The sequence below is a fragment of the Dermacentor andersoni genome, chromosome 1 (assembly GCF_023375885.2).
Source record: "Dermacentor andersoni chromosome 1, qqDerAnde1_hic_scaffold, whole genome shotgun sequence".
In the NCBI taxonomy this organism is placed as follows: domain Eukaryota; kingdom Metazoa; phylum Arthropoda; class Arachnida; order Ixodida; family Ixodidae; genus Dermacentor; species Dermacentor andersoni.
The window spans coordinates 155,670,336-155,691,262 of record NC_092814.1 but is presented as its reverse complement, the minus strand read 5'-3'; the positions used below and the strand labels follow the sequence as shown (position 1 = coordinate 155,691,262).

Here is a 20,927-nt window from a genome sequence, read left to right as displayed (position 1 = left end):
TGTTAAAACAAGGATTCATGTTCAAAGCACCTGTATCTACTCCTACAATATCTAAAGCAGCTAAAAATGATGTTCGTGCAACCAACGTGGAGGTAAGTATGTAGCTGATGCAGTGGCATGCGTTGTTAGAACACAATCATTGCAGCAACGTACACACCACTGCATCAATCGAATGTACCTACTTTGGTGCGTATAATTTGTAATAAAAATAGAAAACATTTTTAGTGGTAAGGTTATAGACAAATTTTGCTTTGAGGTGTGGTTTCACAACAGTGCATGCCACACCGCTGTGCTTCTGCCACCAAAACGTTTGTTATCCCCTAAGCTGCCTCACCTTCTCCCCATCCTCGCATAATGGGGCTCCCTTCTCCTTTCTTTCATGGTTGCCCTTCCTCCTCCCCTTTTGGGGTTGCCATTTTGTGTTTTGGCTGGGTTAGCAGTTTGCAAATAGCGCACACCAGGGGCGAAGCCAGGGGGGGGGCTTATGGGGCTTCAGCGCCCCATAACAACCGCTGGCGCCAGAAATCATTCTGGATTTTGTCTAGAATGTATTTTTCACGCTCGAAAAGGCATTTCGGCCCAAAGATTGTGAACTCGGGCTCGATTTCGTGGCAACACCCATGCACCTGGAGTCACATAACACAAAGGTCCCCATCCGAACACAAAGTTTCAAGGGTGCTTTGATGGCGAGTGGGCTCGTCGCAGCATCTTGCAGAGGCCTCGGTATCTACGGGCCGCATGGATTTCAATTCTGAAACTTTATGAGTATAAAGATCACATAAACTTTTCATGTGAAAAGTGCATTGACATTTCCAAAGTCGTGCTTTACATTTTCAATTCCGAATCTTTGTGAGCTTAATGTTCTTATAAACATTTGACGCCAAAGCTGCATTGACTTTTCTAATGTCGTACATCGGACCATACAACGATACAAGCCAAATCAACACACTATCAGACAAGTTGACAAAGCACGCAGCAAGGTCCGATGAGACGAAGCATTGTGATGGTTCATTTGTGCCATCATGTCACAGAAAAGAATATCAAAATTTTTTTCACCTGCACCAAAGCATCCATGTCAAGACGCTAAAGCCAGCAAAGGTAACTGCGTTCTTATTTATTTTTTTCTACTTTGACTTTTATTTGCGAAGACACATTGAGCCTCTTCAATTTTCTTGTTCTCGCTACCCGCGGGCTGCCAGAGCCAGTCAGAGGTCATGCGTTTTTCACGTGTTGCCCTGACAACCGCACGGCGCACTTTGGTGTGCTTTCGTTTTTCTCTAGCCGAGTCACGAGGCAGCTTAGCCGCCACGACGCGGTCACCCAGAGGGCAGCCGCTGCCATTGTTGTGCGGGACCCCAGCGGAGGAGTGACGGCGACGGTGGCGGCCACCCCGTCCAGCGCCGCCGCTGTCATTACCAACACAACCCAAATCGTGACGAATGGAGCTGGGGACCACGGGGACACCGACCGCGATGTCGAGGAGTTTCCGGTCACGTACCAAGAGCTGCTGTGTCACTACAGGAAGGAAATATCCACACCCCATGGGCGGCTGAACAGCTCCCAGGCGGTCGACCTGAGACGGTTGCAGACGGGCACTTTCAGCAACCCCTACCACCTGCACCGCCTGCGGCCCGCGCTGCACCCGTCGCCCAGCTACCTGTGGTGCGAGCACAAAGGCGTCGATAAGGCCCATGTGCTTTGGCAATGCCAACAGCATCAGGGGGAAGACAACAACAGGACCCTCTGAAGTGGGGCACCTCGCTGAGAGATGGCAAGCCACCCTCCTCAGCGAGGCACCCGAAGACCAGGAGTGGGCCATCCAGCGGGCCAGGGCCATTGCCAAAGATCTCTGAAGATTTTCCTCGGGCGATGGACCCCTGGCAGCCTAGCCCCAGGCACCAACAGCAATAACCATTGGACAAATAAACTGGATGCAGCGGTGGCGTAAAGGTAGAACACCCGCCTCGTGTGCGAGAGATTCGTGGTTCGTATCCCGGTGCCGCGAAATTTTCCACCGGATTAAAAAAAAAAAATCCGCGTGTTGATAAATTTGCATAAACAGGCCTGAAGTGTGGCCTGATCCCGGTGACCAGAACCGGTAACGCACTCCCTCACCAGAGCGGGATTGGCCACCCTGGTGTAGTAGTTGGCCACAACCTCCTATATGAACACAACAATCAAACCCCGGCCCTCAGTCCCCAGCAGCTGCGAAGCAACTGACCACGGCGGCGGTCAGACCTGCGATGCAGCAGAGGGTGCTAAGAATCCCTGGCTCCGGACAGGCCGCCATTGGAATATGAACCTGGCAATGTTTAACGCTAGAACGTTATCTAGTGAGGCGAGTCTAGCAGTACTATTGGAGGAATTAGAGGGCAGTAAATGGGATATAATAGGGCTCAGTGAAGTTAGGAGGCCAAAAGAAGCTTATACAGTGCTAAAAAGCGGGCATGTCCTGTGCTACCGGGGCTTAGCGGAGAGACGAGAACTAGGAGTCGGATTCATGATTAATAAGAATACAGCCGGTAACATACAGGAATTCTATAGCATTAACGAGAGGGTGGCAGGCCTTGTTGTGAAACTTAATAAGAGGTACAAAATGAAGGTTGTACAGGTCTACGCCCCTACATCCAGTCATGATGACCAGGAAGTCGAAAGCTTCTATGAAGACGTGGAATCGGCGATGGGTAAAGTCAAAACAAAATACACTATACTAATGGGCGACTTCAATGCCAAGGTAGGCAAGAAGCAGACTGGAGACAAGGCAGTGGGGGAATATGGCATAGGCACTAGGAATAGCAGGGGAGAGTTATTAGTAGAGTTTGCGGAACAGAATAATATGCGGATAATGAATACCTTCTTCCGCAAGTGGGATAGCCGAAAGTGGACGTGGAGGAGCCCGAATGATGAGACTAGAAATGAAATCGGCTTCATACTCTGCGCGAACCCTGGCATCATACAAGATGTAGACGTGCTCGGCAAGGTGCGCTGCAGTGACCATAGGATGGTAAGAACTCGAATTAGCCTAGACCTGAGGAGGGAACGGAAGAAACTGGTACATAAGAAGCCGATCAATGAGTTAGCGGTAAGAGGGAAAATAGAGGAATTCCAGATCAAGCTACAGAACAGGTATTCGGCTTTAACTCAGGAAGAGGACCTTAGTGTTGAAGCAATGAACGACAATCTTGTGGGCATCATTAAGGAGTGTGCAATAGAAGTCGGTGGTAACTCCGTTAGACAGGATACCAATAAGCTGTCGCAGGAGACGAAAGATCTCATCAAGAAACGCCAATGTATGAAAGCCTCTAACCCTACAGCTAGAATAGAACTGGCAGAACTTTCGAAGTTAATCAACAAGTGTAAGACAGCTGACATAAGGAACTATAATATGGATAGAATTGAACATGCTCTCAGGAACGGAGGAAGCCTAAAATCAGTGAAGAAGAAACTAGGAATAGGCAAGAATCAGATATATGCGTTAAGAGACAAAGCTGGCAACATCATAATTAATATGGATGAGATAGTTCAAGTGGCTGAGGAGTTCTATAGAGATTTATACAGTACCAGTGGCACCTACGACGATAATGGAAGAGAGAATAGTCTAGATGAATTCGAAATCCCTCAGGTAACGCCGGAAGAAGTAAAGAAAGCCTTGGGAGCTATGCAAAGGGGGAAGGCAGCTGGGTAGGATCAGGTAACAGCAGATTTGTTGAAGGATGGTGGGCAGATTGTTCTAGAGAAACTGGCCACCCTGTATACGCAATGCCTCATGACTTCGAGCGTACCGGAATCTTGGAAAAACACTAACATAATCCTAATCCATAAGAAAGGGGATGCCAAAGACTTGAAAAATTATAGACCGATCAGCATACTGTCCGTTGCCTACAAAGTATTTACTAAGGTAATTGCAAATGGAATCAGGAACACCTTAGACTTCCGTCAACCAAAGGACCAGGCAGGATTCTGTAAAGGCTACTCAACAATAGACCATATTCACACTATCAATCAGGAGATAGAAAAATGTGCGGAATATAACCAACCTTTATATATAGCTTTCACTGATTACGAGAAAGCATTTGATTCAGTCGAAACCTCAGCAATCATGGAGGCATTGCAGAATCAGGGTGTAAACGAGCCGTATGTAAAAATACTGAAAGATATCTATAGCGCCTCCACAGCCACCGTAGTCCTCCATAAAGAAAGCAACAAAATCCCAATAAAGAAAGGCGTCAGGCAGGGAGATACGATGTCTCCAATCCTATTCACAGCGTGTTTGCAGGAGGTATTCAGAGACCTGGATTGGGAAGAATTGGGGATAAGAGTTAAGTAACTTGTGATTCGCTGATGATATTGCCTTGCTTAGTAACTCAGGGGACCAACTGCAATGCATGCTCACTGACCTGGAGAGGCAAAGCCAGAGGGTGGGTCTAAATATTAATCTGCAGAAAACTAAAGTAATGTTTAACAGTCTCGGAAGAGAACAGCAGTTTACGATAGGTAGTGAGGCACTGGAAGTGGTAAGGGAATACATCTACTTAGGACAGGTAGTGACTGCCGATCCGGATCATGAGACTGAAATAATCAGAAGAATAAGAATGGGCTGGGGTGCGTTTGGCAGGCATTCTGAGATCATGAACAGCAGGTTGCCATTATCCCTCAAGAGAAAAGTTTATAACAGCTGTGTCTTACCAGTACTCACGTACGGGGCAGAAACCTGGAGGCTTACGAAAAGGGTTCTATTTAAATTGAGGACGACGCAACGAGCTATGGAAAGAAGAATGATAGGTGTAACGTTAAGGGATAAGAAAAGAGCAGATTGGGTGAGGGAACAAACGCGAGTTAATGATATCTTAGTTGAAATCAAGAAAAAGAAATGGGCATGGGCAGGACACGTAATGAGGAGGGAAAATAACCGATGGTCATTAAGAGTTGCGGAATGGATTCCAAGGGAAGGGAAGCGTAGCAGAGGGCGGCAGAAAGTTAGGTGGGCGGATGAAATTAAGAAGTTTGCAGGGACAACATGGCCACAATTAGTACATGACCGGGGTAGTTGGAGAAGTATGGGAGAGGCCTTTGCCCTGCAGTGGGCGTAACCAGGCTGATGATGATGAAATAAACTGTATTCCTATCCTATCCTTCTGGCTAGCAGACGACAAAAAGAAGCAATGGTCGCTCGCCGCCACCATTGTGGGGACTTGACAGATCAGAATGCATTCGCTTGAGGGCATCACCATTTCGATGTTTTTTATCTTTTATCTTTTAGTCGTTTATCTTGCCAGTGTAGGATAACAAGCACCATGCATATGGTTCTGTGTGGACCAAGCGTCTCACGTTTCCTTCGATATTCCTTGGGTAGCTACATTAGGTGCCCCAAGTAGGCATTCGATTGTGGCCAACATGCTTTCCTTTGCATTTCTTCATTTCGATGCCCCCACCCCACATACACACAAAAAAAAGACATTGTTGCGGTGCAGCGAATTGTCGCATGGTGAAAGTTCGATTTTGTTACTTCTTTTGCAAAAAGTAATGGGTCACGGGACTCTTCAGTTGCTGGATACTCTTATTATAGTATTGCGATAGCAATTACATGGACACTCAAGGCGCATACCTGTCATCCTCGTCATGTTCCGTATTAAGTCCAAGGGCGATAACATCGTCAGTGTGCACTGCATGCTGTATGTGCCAGTGAAAGCGCACGGAGGGGTAGGGGGGAGAGCCGACGGTGGTGTGGGTTACTCTTGTGTGCGCAACGGAGAAAAGCGGGGAGGAAGCGCACCGCCTTCCGTCGTGCGTGATGCATCGGGGGAGTTGGCGGGCCTTAGGATTCTGTGATCTAAAATTATGGGGTTTTATGTGCCAAAAGCACTTTCTGAATATGAGGCACGCCATAGTGGAGGACTCCGGAAATTTCGACCACCTGGGGTTCTTTAATGTGCACTTAAATCTAAGTACACAGGCGTTTTCGCATTTCGCCCCGATCAAAATGCGGCTGCCGTGGCCGGGATTCGATCCCGCGATCTCGTGCTCAGCAGCCCAACACCATAGCCACTGAGCAACCACGCTGGGTGTTCTATGATCTGTGAATCTGTGATTGCACAACATGTTTATTTGCCTTGTTTGACGCATTATACAGGGTGTTTTAGCTAAGTTTAGCTTGAGTTTAAAAATATGCTGATGCACTCTAAGATGATGCAACCAAATGTATGTTGCTCACTTTGGTATGCAGTGTGTCACGCTATTTTTGTATTTTGTTTAATTGGATAATTAGTCAAGATTAATTAACTAACTTCTGAAGCAACGAAGCTAGGAAAAAAATCCCAATTAGAAAGTTGCAGAGCGGTTTACAAAACGTCCGAATAAACAGTTTCTGTCTTTCTATCTATTAAGTATTAATGTTTTTCAGCTCACTGCGGATGCCCGCGAAGTACAAAAAACACAATGTGACGTGCCCGCTTGTACGTCGTGACTGCACTGCTCCCAAGTGTTCTGCGCACAAAGAGCCATAGGTGTGCTTCCAGGGCAGCGACAGGGCAGTGACGCAAGTGTTGGCTGTTCGATTTAAGCTAGCGACCGTTATCTCCTGCGCTGCATAAAGCGACTGGTGGTGGTGATAGGTGGTAGTTCCAGACAGCAATAAATAGACTATTGACACATGTACTTATATTTATCGGGCGACCACGTTTCGCCACCTAACAAATGTTATCGCACAGTGTGGGACGCGTCTGCATGTATCCGAAGTTTCTGGAAAGTTATCGATGCTTCTATCCGCTGTCTATTGTCGCCGAACCTTGTGTTATCTGACTTCAGCGCGTGACTCGAATGGTGTAGAACTTTGTGGAAGGCATGCGGGTCCCAACGATTAGTCTGGAACATTCGATGATTGCTGTATAAAAGCCGACGCGTTTGACCCACTGATCAGATTTTTGACGATTGCTGACCGTGTTCGCCGCTATCGTTGTGCTATAAGTGTAGCCTGTCTTTGTGGGCACAGGTTCGCCCTATAAAAGCTAGTTTTGTCTTTCGCAGTATTGCTACTGTGTTCTTTAACGTCACTACCACGTGACACTATCGTGCATCAGCTGTTAAAGTGTGATCAATTTTGTGATGCCTTTTTCCAACGAGGGAAAAGCAGACATGATCCTTGCCCTAGGAGCTGTAGGCGGACAGAGACGGCAGGCTGCAAGAATATTTCGAAGCTGGCACCCGGGTACGCGACCGAGCCTGACGACAATATTCAACACCTACGAGTCGCTGAAGCAAGCCGGCAGCTTCACAAAAACGAGGCAGAGAGCTTCACTCATAAATAATGAGGTTCGCTCCAATGTGTTGTCTTTTATGGCGGCTAATCCACACGCTAGCATGCACAGCATGAGCACACAGCCCGGTGTGTCCAACTCAACTGCCTGGATGATCTTGAAAACAGCTGGACTACACTCGTCACCTGCAGTTGCATCAATGCCTGGAGTCAAGGGATCTACAAAAGAGACTCGACTTTGCGAATTGGATTTTGATTCAGGAGGAGCAGGATTCTGACTTTCTCACCAAGGTTTCCGGAGTGACGAGGCGAACTTCTCCCGAAATTGCCAAGTAAATATCCACAATGCACACTATCGCAGTAAGCAAAATCCCCACTGGCTAGGAATATCCCACCACCAGTATCAGTGGTCTTTTAACGTTTGGTGTGGAATATATGACAGCACAGTCATTGGCCCAGTGTTCTTTAACAACTCTCTAACTGGCAAGAGGTAAGTGAGTTCCTCAAAGGGCCGGTTGAAGACTTCTGCTGCAACATGCCACTAGCCCAGCTTGACGCAATGTGGTATCAGCACGACGGGGCCCCAGCCCACAGTTGCAGTCAAGCACGAGCAGGTCTTGATGTTACCTTCCCAGGACAATGGATAGGGAGAAACGGGCCTGTCCTGTGGCCGGCAAGGTCACCTGACCTCAACGCTCTTTAGTTTTTCTTGTGGGGCTATATTAAGGATCACGTATACACGACAGAAACGACGACTACAGAAGCCTTACAGGAGAATATAACTGAATTCTGCCACAGCCTTTCACCGACGGTGCGAAAGGCAGCAACAGCAAGCTTTCTCAGAAGATCCCCGTGTTGTATCGCTGCAGGAGGTGACCGCTTCGAGTGCTTGCTGTGAAAGCGCATGAAAAATAAACGTAAGTTCAGTGAAAAACTGCGTCTGGTCAGTTAGGATACTCTTATTTTACCATTTTCAGCTTTCTGAAAACTGAGTTTTTTTATTTAGGGATGTTCAATTTGCTTACAGCTATCGCGAAATGACGGATCTGTTACTTCCAGCAACACAAGCGATAACCGCTGCGTCTGCTTAGAGCTATAACAAACTTTCACGAGGGGAGCACATCGCTGGCGTAAATGGCACAGCCAACACCTACGTCGCTGCCCTGTCACCTTTTAAGTGGCAGCGCGCCTATGGCTGTTTGTGCACGGAATGTTGGGGAGCAGTGCAATCACGACGTGCAAGCGGGCGTGTCACTTAGTGTTTTGTATTTTGCAGGCATCATCAGTAAGCTGAAATACACTAATACTCAATAGATATATAGAAAGACAGAAATTGTTTATTCGGACGTTTTGCAAACCGCTCTGCAATTTTCTAATTAGAATTTTTTTCCTAGCTTCGTCACTTCAGAAGTTGGTTTACTAATCTTTACTAAAATCTAATTAAGCAAAATACGAAAAATAGTGTGACACACTACATACAAAAGTGAGCAACATGCACTTAGTCTTGTCGTCTTGAGTGCATCGGCATGTTTTTTTAACTCTGGCTAAAATTAGCTGAAACACCCTATATACAGTGACTTTTGCTTAGATATGTAGATTTATTGGATACTTATATGCATATTTAAATATATTTTTGCGAGGTTTTGTGGATACATGCAGTGAACTTTGTTTGCAGAGACACCTTTTTGCTTTTTATCAAGCTTTACCTTTGCATTTCTAATGTACATTTTGCAGAACTGCTGCATTTTATATGTGATCTCTGTTGCGACTACAATTTTGGTGCAAATTACAATACACGACCAGTGACCGCTGCTCCTGTGCAGTACATTGGGACGAAGGACAGCGTCATTGAGATTTTTCCCTGGCTGTTGCATATGTACAAAAATGTAAACAAGGTTCTTGAATGACAAAGTTTCATTAAAATATTTGTCCTCAACTTGTTCATTTCACGGCCTTTACATTAATCATATCAGCGGTATGCACTGCTTTGCTGGTTTCACACTGATATAGTTCTAAAGTTCGTGTGATATTAAAGTGCGTAGCGTCCAAGAATTCGTTTGCAGCATCTTTCGCAATGGCAATGCAGTTATTATTCATGTATTTGATCCCTCGACAAATTCTGTGAGGAGGCCAAGCTCCCCCAACGTGAGCCCCCCCCCCGAACGAAATTTCTGGCTATGCCACTGGTGCACACAGCACATGCAAACCAGTACTGAGATCACAATGAGCTGCACTCAATGACAATTGCTTACAACATGCAACAGAAGCTGAAGATTATCAGTGTGACTGAAGGTACAATGTGAATGAGTCGTGCATCTGCGAATGGAAAATGAAGCAGGAGAGGCCTTCAAACTGCTAGTTGCAATCTCCGAACAAAAGCTGATGATATCTGCAATGGTGGTGATGGCGCTTCAAGCAAAAGCAGCAATGTGAGAGATGACAACTAAACGTTAGAAGCAAAATGTTTCTGGACCATCTCTTTGTCCCAATAAATGTACCAAATTGTTCTTATAAAGATCTGAGCATTTTTGTATGCAGTAATTTGCATGATGTCATACACGAAAAAATATGGTACTTATTACTCCAGTAGGAGCAAGAGCGGGATAAATGCAATTGCACAATCCAAATATTGTGATACACTTACCCAAGAATGTGCATCACAATATGCCTTGCGACTTTCGGATTCTTTGGATGAGATTCAAGCATGTCTTGAAGAGCTGGAGGCCACTCCTGGTATAGGGAAGAAGCAAAGAAGCTTAGTGAGCTGACCAAGTGCATGTACAAAAAGCAAAACTAAAAGTAAAATTTTCTCAGGAAGTTTGCTTATGTTGTATAAGCAACACCCTTTTTCCTTTCTTCTTCTAATTGTAAAGGACAACCTCCTGTCTGCTAGAGGCAGTTGAATGGCTACCTGCACGGTATCGCAACTGCAGCATGTTGTGGTCCAATCAGCTACTGTCATCCTTAATATTGGGCACGAGGACATACCACAGCGTTATCGGTATGAGTGGTTTTGCTGATGTGTTATGCATCATCACGTGACACAGGTTATGAAGAATTTCCCAGCTGCCTTCGCTGGTTTTCGTTCTGCAATGTGGTTGCTTCCAGCATTTAACGAACAGCCACACAGTGTTAGAAACCTGCCACTAAAGGCTGCTAGTGTGGAAGCACTGGTCAACATCAACAAAACACCATTTGATCCAAGCGTGCAGTTGTTTTTGAAACTGAATTCCGCCAATTATTGAGTCTGAAGATGGTTCTATTGCACAGCCTTCTAAACAGCTTTAAAAGAAACAGTGAGATAAATATGAAACAAACATATCTAATCCTGTCTGAAACACTGTTGCTATTTCTGAAGTTGTCAATATGTTCTCATACCCCAGTCACACAAGCATGCCAAAGGTCCTTTGAAATTAAGGAGCACCGAGCTTTCAAAGGCACATTAGTTGAAGGGATATGTGTCGGTGCTACACGTCCTCCAGATGGTATCCGTTGAAGCTTTTAACAGAAGCCACAATGTATCCTTAAGCGCTGCCAAGGCCTCGAAAGTAAAAAAATATATGGCCCAAATGCATCTTATAATAAATGTCATATTTTTTTCAGCAATATTTATTTTTCTTAATACATAAAAATGTCAAAACAAAATGCACGCATAGTAAAGGCATTTCTTTACCAAATACAGATGTATTTATTGTAATGATGGCCACCATGTGTACCGCTTCGTACACCGCATGTTGGCGTTGATTATTCATTGTTGCCCTTGCTTCAGCTGCTTTGTTTCATTCCTTGTGGCTAGACAGCGGTAGGTACTCGTAAATGCGGTAAAATAAAGAACGACAAAACAAAGGTGACGAGGGAAGAAGAGGCACAGAAAAAAGCCGAGGAGACTGGGATGCCTAGCAGCCGCTAACCAAAGAACGAAATCGAACATGGCACCCGTGTTGTGTCGATGTTGCTGCTGATGACAGGCCGTGCCGGTGCTGCTGTACCAGCGCGTTCATGATGGAGATTGCGGGTGTCCCGAAAGTGCGCGTTCATGATGGAGATTGCGGGTGTCCCGAAAGTGTTTAGTACTTTAGTAATAGTATTCAGTATTCATAAGCTTGTTCTGAAAAGATAAAAATTGAACTTCCATATTTTTTAAGATTTTTTTTTTCTGCTGTCGGACGCCCTCTAGACTAGAGAGTATTCCCTTGAGGTTTCAAAGGATGAACGCGCACTCCTTTGACTCAAAGCTCCGTTCCAGTAGGGCTCCTTTGCTGTGCCTGTGTGACAGTGTGCATTCTCCCTTGAAGTAAAGGATCTTTGGTTCAAAGGACTTTGAAAGTGCCCGTGTGACTGGGGTAGTATATGATAACTTGTGCACTCTGTATTTCATTACGTTAGTATTTTAATTTTTTTGCCATTGTGCACATAAGCTGTCCCACTGCCGCACAGCTGAGCATTAGTTGCCAGTTTCTGCCACCAGCTTAGAGTCTGGCTGGGGATTCTGTGCATGTCCAAAGGTCACACAAGATGGTTCTATGGCATCACTACATCTGGTTCATGGCACCACCTCACCCAGCCAGTGCCGAATGAACTGTCATCAAATTCCCAAGTGATGTGGCAAGTTACACAAGCAAGATGAAGCATGACATGTAACCCACGGAACATGGATGATAGCACAGAGAATGAAGGATGATTTTTCTCATTTTTTTATCATTCAGGCATCTTGCCGATTTTCCATGCTTCGATAACAAGCGAGAGCTGACACTGAGTTAGGCTGAACGCGCCGACACTGCTGTACGAAGCAGTACTAGAAAATAAATCATTTTGAAAGCTTTGCCAAGCAAATTATTGCTTGCTTGTGATCATGATGCATAATTACACACCATAAAAGTGTTAGAAAGCTGAGATAAAACAGCAGCAGCAACCAAGATGCAAGTATAAAAGTGCCTTTCCATGAAAATGTCCAGTTTTTAGGTTTTGTTAGCATTATTAGACTTGGGCATTCAATTAATACAATGCAATCATGTGCAACCAATGAAATCACAATAACTCTAGAAACTGAAAATTTCCGTACTTCAGTGCCTTCAATTCCACACACGAGAGCTGGCCACCACACAACTCACTCAGACAGGAAGATACAACTGCTTGCTATTTGATGCAACTTCAGCCAATTTAGTATTCACCCATCACCCCATTCTCCCCTAAAAGCCAAACAAACAAAGCAAAAAGAAAGAAGACTTATCTGTCGTATCAGCATCTGTTAGCAGAATATTCAAGTAAAATTTTTCTTGTGTTGCAACGTGTACGGTTTTTGACATCTCATGCCCAGTTTTTTGTACACATTTCATGTAATTATCTTGCCATATTTATAGTTTTCAATAAAAGAAACTGTCTATCTTTGCCCACTTTATCCCTAAGGATATACATATTCGTTCTTCGTAGAAATGGTATGAGAAGTGAATATTCAGTACATTCAATTTTGAAGTTCTTTAAAACTACAGCTAGTATAGACACATTCCAGGTGCTTAAAGGACAGTAAATCAAGAGCAAAGTAAGATACTGTAGAACAATTATTGCAAAAAGGGAGTTTGTTGCTGTGTGCTGAAACAAGATGTGCAAGGGCTACATTAGAACAAATTACACCTATAGAAAGCGCAAGAAAATCTTTTCCCGATTCAAGTTTCGTAACATTGTTTCTAATAATACACAACGAATATATCTGAAGGACATGTCCCATTAATTAGGAACACTGTGTGCATGGCAATACGCACACTGTATAAATTCCTAGCACAAAAACAAAACAAGAAAGAGGACTCTCCACTCACACGGTTGTTTTCATACTGCAGAATTCTGGCAAAAAGCTCCTGCTGTCGCTTCTCTTCTGGTGTTATGCACTCCCCAGAACCCTGCAATTTTCTGAGCCAAGACACTGCACTCACAAATCCTGCCAATAGCCCACAAAATCAAACAGCAAATCGGGACCCCACCTTGCAGCCATTTCAGCAATTTTCTTTTCTTGCTCTTGGAGGTTTCTCAGATACTACGAAAATGGAAAGAGAGAGAGAGAGACGGTGTTCACTCAGTACAAACCATCTTTGCACATTCACAAATAGAGCACACACGCTTCCAGCTACGGTGGCTTTGTGGGGCAAGCTCTTCACCCACTAAGAGAGCAGCAGTTGAAGGCCACAGAAACTGATATAGCTATAGTTTATCAGAGGGTGGTGTATATCTTGTTTTTTATTGACGCAGGCAAAAGATGGAAGGAGAAAATGGAAGATAACGTAACTTGGCTAACTGAAACTTGAGGAAGAGCATGTTGTCCCACGCAGCAATATAATCTGATAATAAAGAACATATCAATTAACTCTAATGACGTCAAAGAACTTGGATGCATATTTTATTTTTTGTTACTACAAAAGCCAAAAATATACCAAGAAGCTACAGCATTTCCCAGAGCAATGCACAAACAAAAAACAGCTACTGTGCTCACCTCTGCCTGTTTCTTCCTTCCAGCCATCAGGTTATCCATTAGTCGGCGCTGAAGTTCAAGGCGCTAGAACATAAAAAGTAGAATATTACACACACTTTTAATAACAAATGAGAAGTTCTGAATAAATCCATGCTGTATTTTCTTTTTTCTTTTTCAGAAGATGGCTAAAATAAGAAGAAAGTGCAATAGATCAATACACCAACAAAAGAGTCCTGCAGCACTCTTGTATTTATAAGTACACATATGGTTGCAAAGAATTGCATCAGTGAATGTGAGTGCCACTACCATTACAAGCACTTCTCGAGCAAAGAGCAGAAAACATTCATAGACACATTGGTGAAAAAGAGTTCAGCTGTTGCAGGTACAATACAGGGTCCACTGTGATCTTGCAATGGAGAGGGAGCGGTAAAGCAGGGCAATAATCATAAAACAGCTGTGTCACAGATTACACTGGATTGGATTGGAACTGACACACTGACAAATGGACGGATGGATAAATGGAAGATAGATTTATGGAGTTTAACATCCCAAAATGTTGCATGACTTTTAACTATACATACTAGTTACTATGATGTGCTCTACTACTGAACCATGTTTTCACTACTTCTATTTTAGTATATTGTTTGAAGTTATTTGTTAGTTTTCTTTGTATTATGCCACAACTGCTTAGTCTACAGATTGCAGTATGTTATAAATAAATAAATTAAATAAAAGCAACACTGGGGATATAATAGATGCCACCACAGTCAAAGGCACTGCATCAATTTTAATCCCCAGGAATTCTTGTACATTAACATTTCTTCATTGGGTCCCCATCAGAATACAGAAACAGTGGCTAGGAAGCGAGGCCACAACCTCGTGCCCAGAAACAGAATGCCATTAGCCATTAAACTATGGAACAATAATAACAACGATGATGATGATGATGATGATGATGCACAACTTTTATCTTTTACTGTCTGCAAGAATATGTAATGTGGTGGTATTAAATGAGGGAGGTTTAGCATCTGGTCTGTTGTTAGCGTATCCTGCCATGCATTGCACGTACGTCCTCAGAAGTTGCAGTCATGTTGTTTTTCATTGTGACCACTCTACCTAAGTTCAGCCTTTCAATACTTAGCAGCAGCTGCACGCACCAAATGCTGCTTTCCATCAGCACTAGCAGCAAGGCCTTCGTCACTGTTTTGTTCACAGTAATGTTTAAGCAATAGCAGATGCTAATTAAGTTGCTTAGACCAGCCTTGAACAGTGTAGTTAACTAAATTTATACTTTAATCAAGAAAACCGTATCTCCCAAATTTTTTTGTGATTATGATTAACATAAAGAGTACAAACTTAAAATAACACTTTCAGAGAGCACTTCCAATGTAGGATCAATGACCATAAATTGTTTTTTGGAAATATTTTTCGTTGCACCCAGTTTTATATCACTGACAGATAATTTAAACAGGAATCAAATTATTCCCTTTCTACCAAAAAAATATTTTGTGGAAAGACTCCTTTCATTACAACCCAAAGAAACTACACATTATGGTGCTTTGAATGGGCGTACAGTAGTAATTACCTAACCACTGCGCTGGCTTCGCGGCTATGATGTTGCGCTGCTAAGCTCAAGGTCGCAGGGTCGAATCCCAGCTACATTTCGATGGAGGTGAAATGTGAAAATGCCTGTATCCTGTGCATTGGGGGCATGTTAAAGATGCCCTGGTGGTCAAAATTATTCTGGAGTCCTCCACTAACCCAGAATTCAATTCAAATTAAGTTCAGTAGTTCTCAGATAATTTATGAGAATTTCTTATGTGAAACTTCAAAGAAGTTTTGGGCTTATAATAAAATAGCAATAATAAAATTCAAAGAAGTTTTTCAGTACTTATAATAAAGTAGCAAGTCATCAATGATTTGCTATTTTTATTATAAGTACTGAGTGGAAAGATAATCTCAAATATACAAATATGTACCTGGTTTCTAGTTCCCAACTTCTGCAAATCACATCATGCAAAAAAAAAAAAAAAAAATTATAAGATTCGTTGGCGTCAATACTAGCCATATTGATGCCCATAATATGTGGGAAAGCAGTAGCTTTGCAAATGCCAAAATGGGCAAGTCCTTACTGTAAAGAGAACATTTGCCTTTACTCATTGCAGCAGGCACCTGGTTTGTTTTTTACTGCATTTTTTTATGCTCGTGAAGCAATTGTCAGGTCAGTAAGCATGTAGAAGCCTCCTCATACTTGATTATTGTGTCCGATCAGCTTTTCTGTGCAAGCAAGGTGGTCTACTGTGTGTTCAACTGGCGCTGGAGCCTCCACATGCTTTGTTCAGTTCCTGTACAGTAAAGCGGAGGGTTGCACAATATACAACAATAAGGGCATTTGCAAAGGCGGTCTTCAAGATATACATTAGACAGCCAGTCAAGCTTCAGTCAATGGTTGGTCTGAAACTGACTGTCTGCTCTTGTGTGAAAGAAAACCCCATACAATGGGAAGGATTGTCATGATAATTTGTACCTAAGCCGTCGAAGTACTGATGGATGAAAGCAACCCATGGTGGGGAAAATAAAGTTGCACTTAATATTAGCTGAACACAGTTACCAAAATAATGTGCACTCATGGTATCTACCATTGTTTGAGATATTGATAAAACAGCCTATATGTCAGATTATAAAGCTGACAACTTGAGAGAAGCTTCTGTGCCTTAACTGCTGTTGTCATTGAAAAAAAAAAAAAAGTTATGTTGCCGAGTCGACAAAAGCGCAAATTTTGCATCCTTTTATTGAAGGGCTAGGAGCACTGGAGGCTAGTTTTGACGATACCTCTGGTCTGTTTTATTTTTCCAGACACCTGTATCTACCAAAAAATTGTCAAATCTGGCAAATATTGAAAGTTCAGTTGCCATTTAAGACGGTGCATGATGTTGCTAGTAGAAGAATTCCAAATGAAATGTTTAACAACACGTAGAAAAACTGTCAATAGAATTGATCCGATTTCTATAGGTGTGGTAACAAAAGAGTTAAAAGCCCACTAGTTGGGACAGATGGCATAAAATGATTGTGCATCTGTTTGAAAAATTAATGTAATGCCATGAAACCAGTAGCCAAATTTGATTAAAGTGGCTTAAGGGGCCAAAAAGAATATAAACCGTTCAAGTAAGAGCTTTCTTGCCAGCATATCAATAATATATCAGGGTTCGTACAGAACATTCGACTCAAGATACAAGAACATTTAAAGGATTTCAAGGATGACAAATGCCAAATTTCAATAAGGGTGAAACACACCTCATTCGTACACATACATTGGAAAATGGTGAAACCTCCTCCTTAGCTGCAATTCCTTGCAGCTAAGCAGTTTCTGAGTAGGACACATGCTTCAACCTGTTCAAGTAGCTTTTTGATGTTGACTTTCCCATTGTAAGGATGTCAATCAGCTTCTAGCATGATGTTTAGTAGTGTCTGGCTTCAGCCAAAGGTACTCGTCACATTAAAGAGACTGAGAACCAATTTTTCTGGCACACATTTTTTTAGTGCAACAGAAAGCTTACTTGTCTGAGTGTCCAATCATACACTGGAGTGGAATTCAGCGTTGTTTGTGCGGGCGGCTACATTTAAGGGTCGTGCGGTGTTGTCAAAAGAGACCCGCAGTTCGACACCAAGATGGCGGTGGAGAGTTATAGCTCTTGGGGGTGGGGGAGCCGCGGTTTACGGAGAGCTCATAAATGGGTTGACTGCGAGTCGGGGCTTCCAATGTTCAGTTCGTGGAAGCAGTGCCGTGGTTTTGAAGTCAACCCCTCGCCGCTAGACCACACACATGCCGAGACATTCCGCAAATGTACCAGATGCCCCAAAGGGCTTGGAAGTGTTTTCTTTGGGGGAGTGTGTCTTTGAAGATTGTGAGACAAGAGACCCGTTGCACTGCAAAGTATTTGTGGCAACAGCCTTGACATATTGGAACTCTGGATAGTGTCACCCTGGAGCCCCATTGTATACACACTGTGTGCACTGCAGTGTGATTGGATGAATGACAGGGCGAGGGTAATGTTGGCGATGTTTTTTGGTACATGCAAGGTCGTTGGAGAGAGATTTCAGTGGAGATTTGGGTAATAGAATGAAGACCAAATTGTAACATCATTGTAACTTTTGACTCATAGTCCTTTGATGTCTGTCTAAATACAGTAAAACCTCGTTCATACGTCCTGGAAAAAAAAAAACGAGAGAAAAAAACGTACTAACTGGGAAAACATTCGATCCGAAGTAACTAAAAAATTTGACAGACTTAACTATTGTTTACATCTACGTAATGCGAAGTGTCGCGCAAATCGTTGCGACACGAGACGCCGACGCGCATTGAGCTGGTGGTGCTCCAGCAGCATGAGACGTGTTTTGTTGTTTTCCTATTGCATGATGCTTTAGGAGGGCGACGGGAAACTGTAACGAAATCTAGCTCGTGGGTGACGCTGGATGCCGCCGAAATGAAACGTGATGCCCACATCGTGCTACTTGAAGCAAGAAATGGCGGCATATTTGGATTATCGGCTACTAAGAGCCTGTAGTACGCAACTAATGGCACTACGCACCATACGCTGTAAAACAGATAGGCGAAGATGCTTATCGCAATAAGTTAGGCGGCGATAGCTGTGCACATGGCACGTGACGACCCGGGCGAAGATTTGCTGGCACCGCGGCGATAGTTCGCTGTCAGGTGCACGCTGATTGGCTGGTTGAGCAAAATCAGATGATGTAGCTCACCAAATTTTGCTAAAACAACCAATCAGTGCGCGCCTGACGGCGAGTGCTGCAGCGATAGTATCGCCGAAGTGGATCATTTCAGAATATGGCCTTTGTTCTCGACCACGCGTGCCTCATGCATTTTCTTGTTTACATAGGATCTAGCAGCCTGAAAACGTATAATATGATCTCAGTTTGGCGACGTACTGAATGTTGGTGCTGAAAAATTGTATTTTGCAGGAACATATGAACTGGTAAGAAATAAGCGTAGATCTATTAGGCCATTTTTTGTGTTCTCAATGGCGAACATTGGTGCCGGGAAAACGTACATAATGGGAATTTATCAAAAACATTCTACTGTACACCTGCAACCTATTTGATTAAGCAGTTGTGATTACTAAACACGTCTGTCTTAACTTTAGAATTGTGTCATTGTCTTTCAAATTTATCTTGAAAGCATGTGCGCTCATTTAAAACTTGCAAGTGAAAAGATTTACAGAAACATGTGAAAATATTTTTCAGTGCTACAGAATGTAGTTATAGTGATTCAATGACACTGCCTAGTACAATTAGAAAAGTTTTCAGATGCAAGTATGATTATGTAACTGAGTTCCAACTGAGGAAGAAATGGGTGAAGAAATAAACAGTACCAGATTCTGTTTGGCCATGGGGTCCACAGTCCGTTGAATAAGTGCATGGTAACGCTGACACACAGCAGTGTTCTCTTGTTCCATTTGTTCCATAGGTGACAGCACTCTCCTGCATGTGCAGCAGGAAAGTATTACGCTTGTCTGGCACAAGGTGGCCATTTTTGTATATTGAATTCAAAGTTAAAAGTAGCATACAAAGTGAACAACGGCTGCCATTGAAAAGAAAGGATGTAGCATGGAGGAAGGAAAGTGTAGGAGAGGCCCCGGTTAACTTGGATCAGTTGGAGATAATGTGGCAGAAGCCACGTGGCGTTTTTTCGCAAAGGAGCACTGGGACTGGTACCCCAAACAGCAACACTACCATAGCAACCGCGCTCCTGAAGCCCTCGCTGCTGCTCTTGGCCTCCAAAAAGCGAGATAAGCATTTTCGGCCCATGTTTTTCTCTCAGCACATTCTGCTTGCGGACAAGCTGACTTTGGTGTGTTGTGTGCAAGCTTGAAAGTTGTGTTTTGAGTCTGAGTCTGAGTGTCAAGCAGCAACAGAGACACTCAAGCAATCACGGTAGTGGTCTTCGTCGTCTTCTTTGGTGTGCCACGGAAAAAGACAGGAGCATGTCTGCTTCACTATAGCTGTTACAGAAGTTTCGTAGGCTTCATTCTGATGTGCGTCAGCAGCACACACTTCCGACGGCTCGTAGCAATACAAGATCAAACCTCATGCCTATCTGCTCCGGTGAGCTGATTGGAGGCGCAAAGGCAGATGGCACACAAACATGGCTACACTTCTGGCTTCAAAAATGTAATGTGAGGGTCTTTCCTATTTTGTTTCTTTCCTCCATGGGGTATAGCATCTATTAATAGCTGCCAAATCTGTCATGAAATGCACACGTATAAACTGGTGCTTCTCTATAGGGTGATGAATAGCTGCTGGATGCAAACACAAGCAGAGCCTAAGCTTGTGTTTTGTTTGTAGTGAGTGTTTTGTTTATAGTGAGGCAGATTTGGTGACAGTTCTGCTTAATTTTAATAGGTAATAAATAATTATAGACATAAGAAACTGCATTTTGCTTCACATGGAACAATTTCATGTATGCCATATCAAAGTGAAAGACAGCGCCAATTGACCAGTAGGGCTCGACACACCACCTACTACAGGTGACGACACTACACTACCTCCTGTGCCAGATCAGTTCTTCCCTATCTGCCTCACTTGCCACTTCACATTCCCCATGAAATCAGAAGAGTCATGGGGAATGAAAAGGGGGCATGGCCCAGAAGTACACTTGGCTTTTACACATAACTTGGCTTTTACACATAACTTGTTAACTCTGTCTCTGTGCATGATCGTGTTCCAACAACATAGAAGACAATGATGAAGAAATTGCGGCCACTGACCAAGTCAAGGTGAAAAAACACACAGAGACGTTTCGGGACCCGTACGGGTTCCTTGGTCACACTAAAAGCGGGCAAGAGCCGCGAGTCGTTTTTATGGCAGAATGTGACGTAGGGAACGGGTGTAGTTAGCGGGAAGATTGCCATCAGTCCTGTTGATAGTGTTGTCAGTAGTTTGAATAAATAAAGATTCTAACAAGAGTCGCGTCATCGAATTCTTTTCCTTAGCTATTATAGCAGCGTTTTCCCAATCGATGCGGTGACTGTGATTATCGGCGTGTTCGGCAAGGGCGTTCGAGACTTTTTTCTTGTTGGACACGTCCCTTGCCGAACACGCCGATAATCACAGTCACCGCATCGATTGGGAAAACGCTGCTATAATAGCTAAGGAAAAGAATTCGATGACGCGACTCTTGTTAGAATCTTTATTTAT

At 43.6% G+C, this 20,927-nt stretch overlaps 1 protein-coding gene across 5 annotated transcripts in view; it reads right to left on the bottom strand.

The window, feature by feature from the left end:
- Window positions 1-20,927, bottom strand: part of LOC126547020 (VPS9 domain-containing protein 1-like) — a 106,426-nt gene that overhangs the window by 16,459 nt on the left and 69,040 nt on the right. For all 5 annotated transcript variants that reach the window (XM_072287816.1, XM_072287815.1, XM_055062634.2 and 2 more), the window contains 5 exons: window positions 19,103-19,211; window positions 13,734-13,796; window positions 13,228-13,280; window positions 13,066-13,156; window positions 9,897-9,982 (listed from right to left, as the gene is read on the bottom strand). In XM_072287816.1, the coding sequence (XP_072143917.1) occupies window positions 9,897-9,982; window positions 13,066-13,156; window positions 13,228-13,280; window positions 13,734-13,796; window positions 19,103-19,211 (402 nt within the window). The remainder of the gene's footprint in view (window positions 1-9,896; window positions 9,983-13,065; window positions 13,157-13,227; window positions 13,281-13,733; window positions 13,797-19,102; window positions 19,212-20,927) is intronic.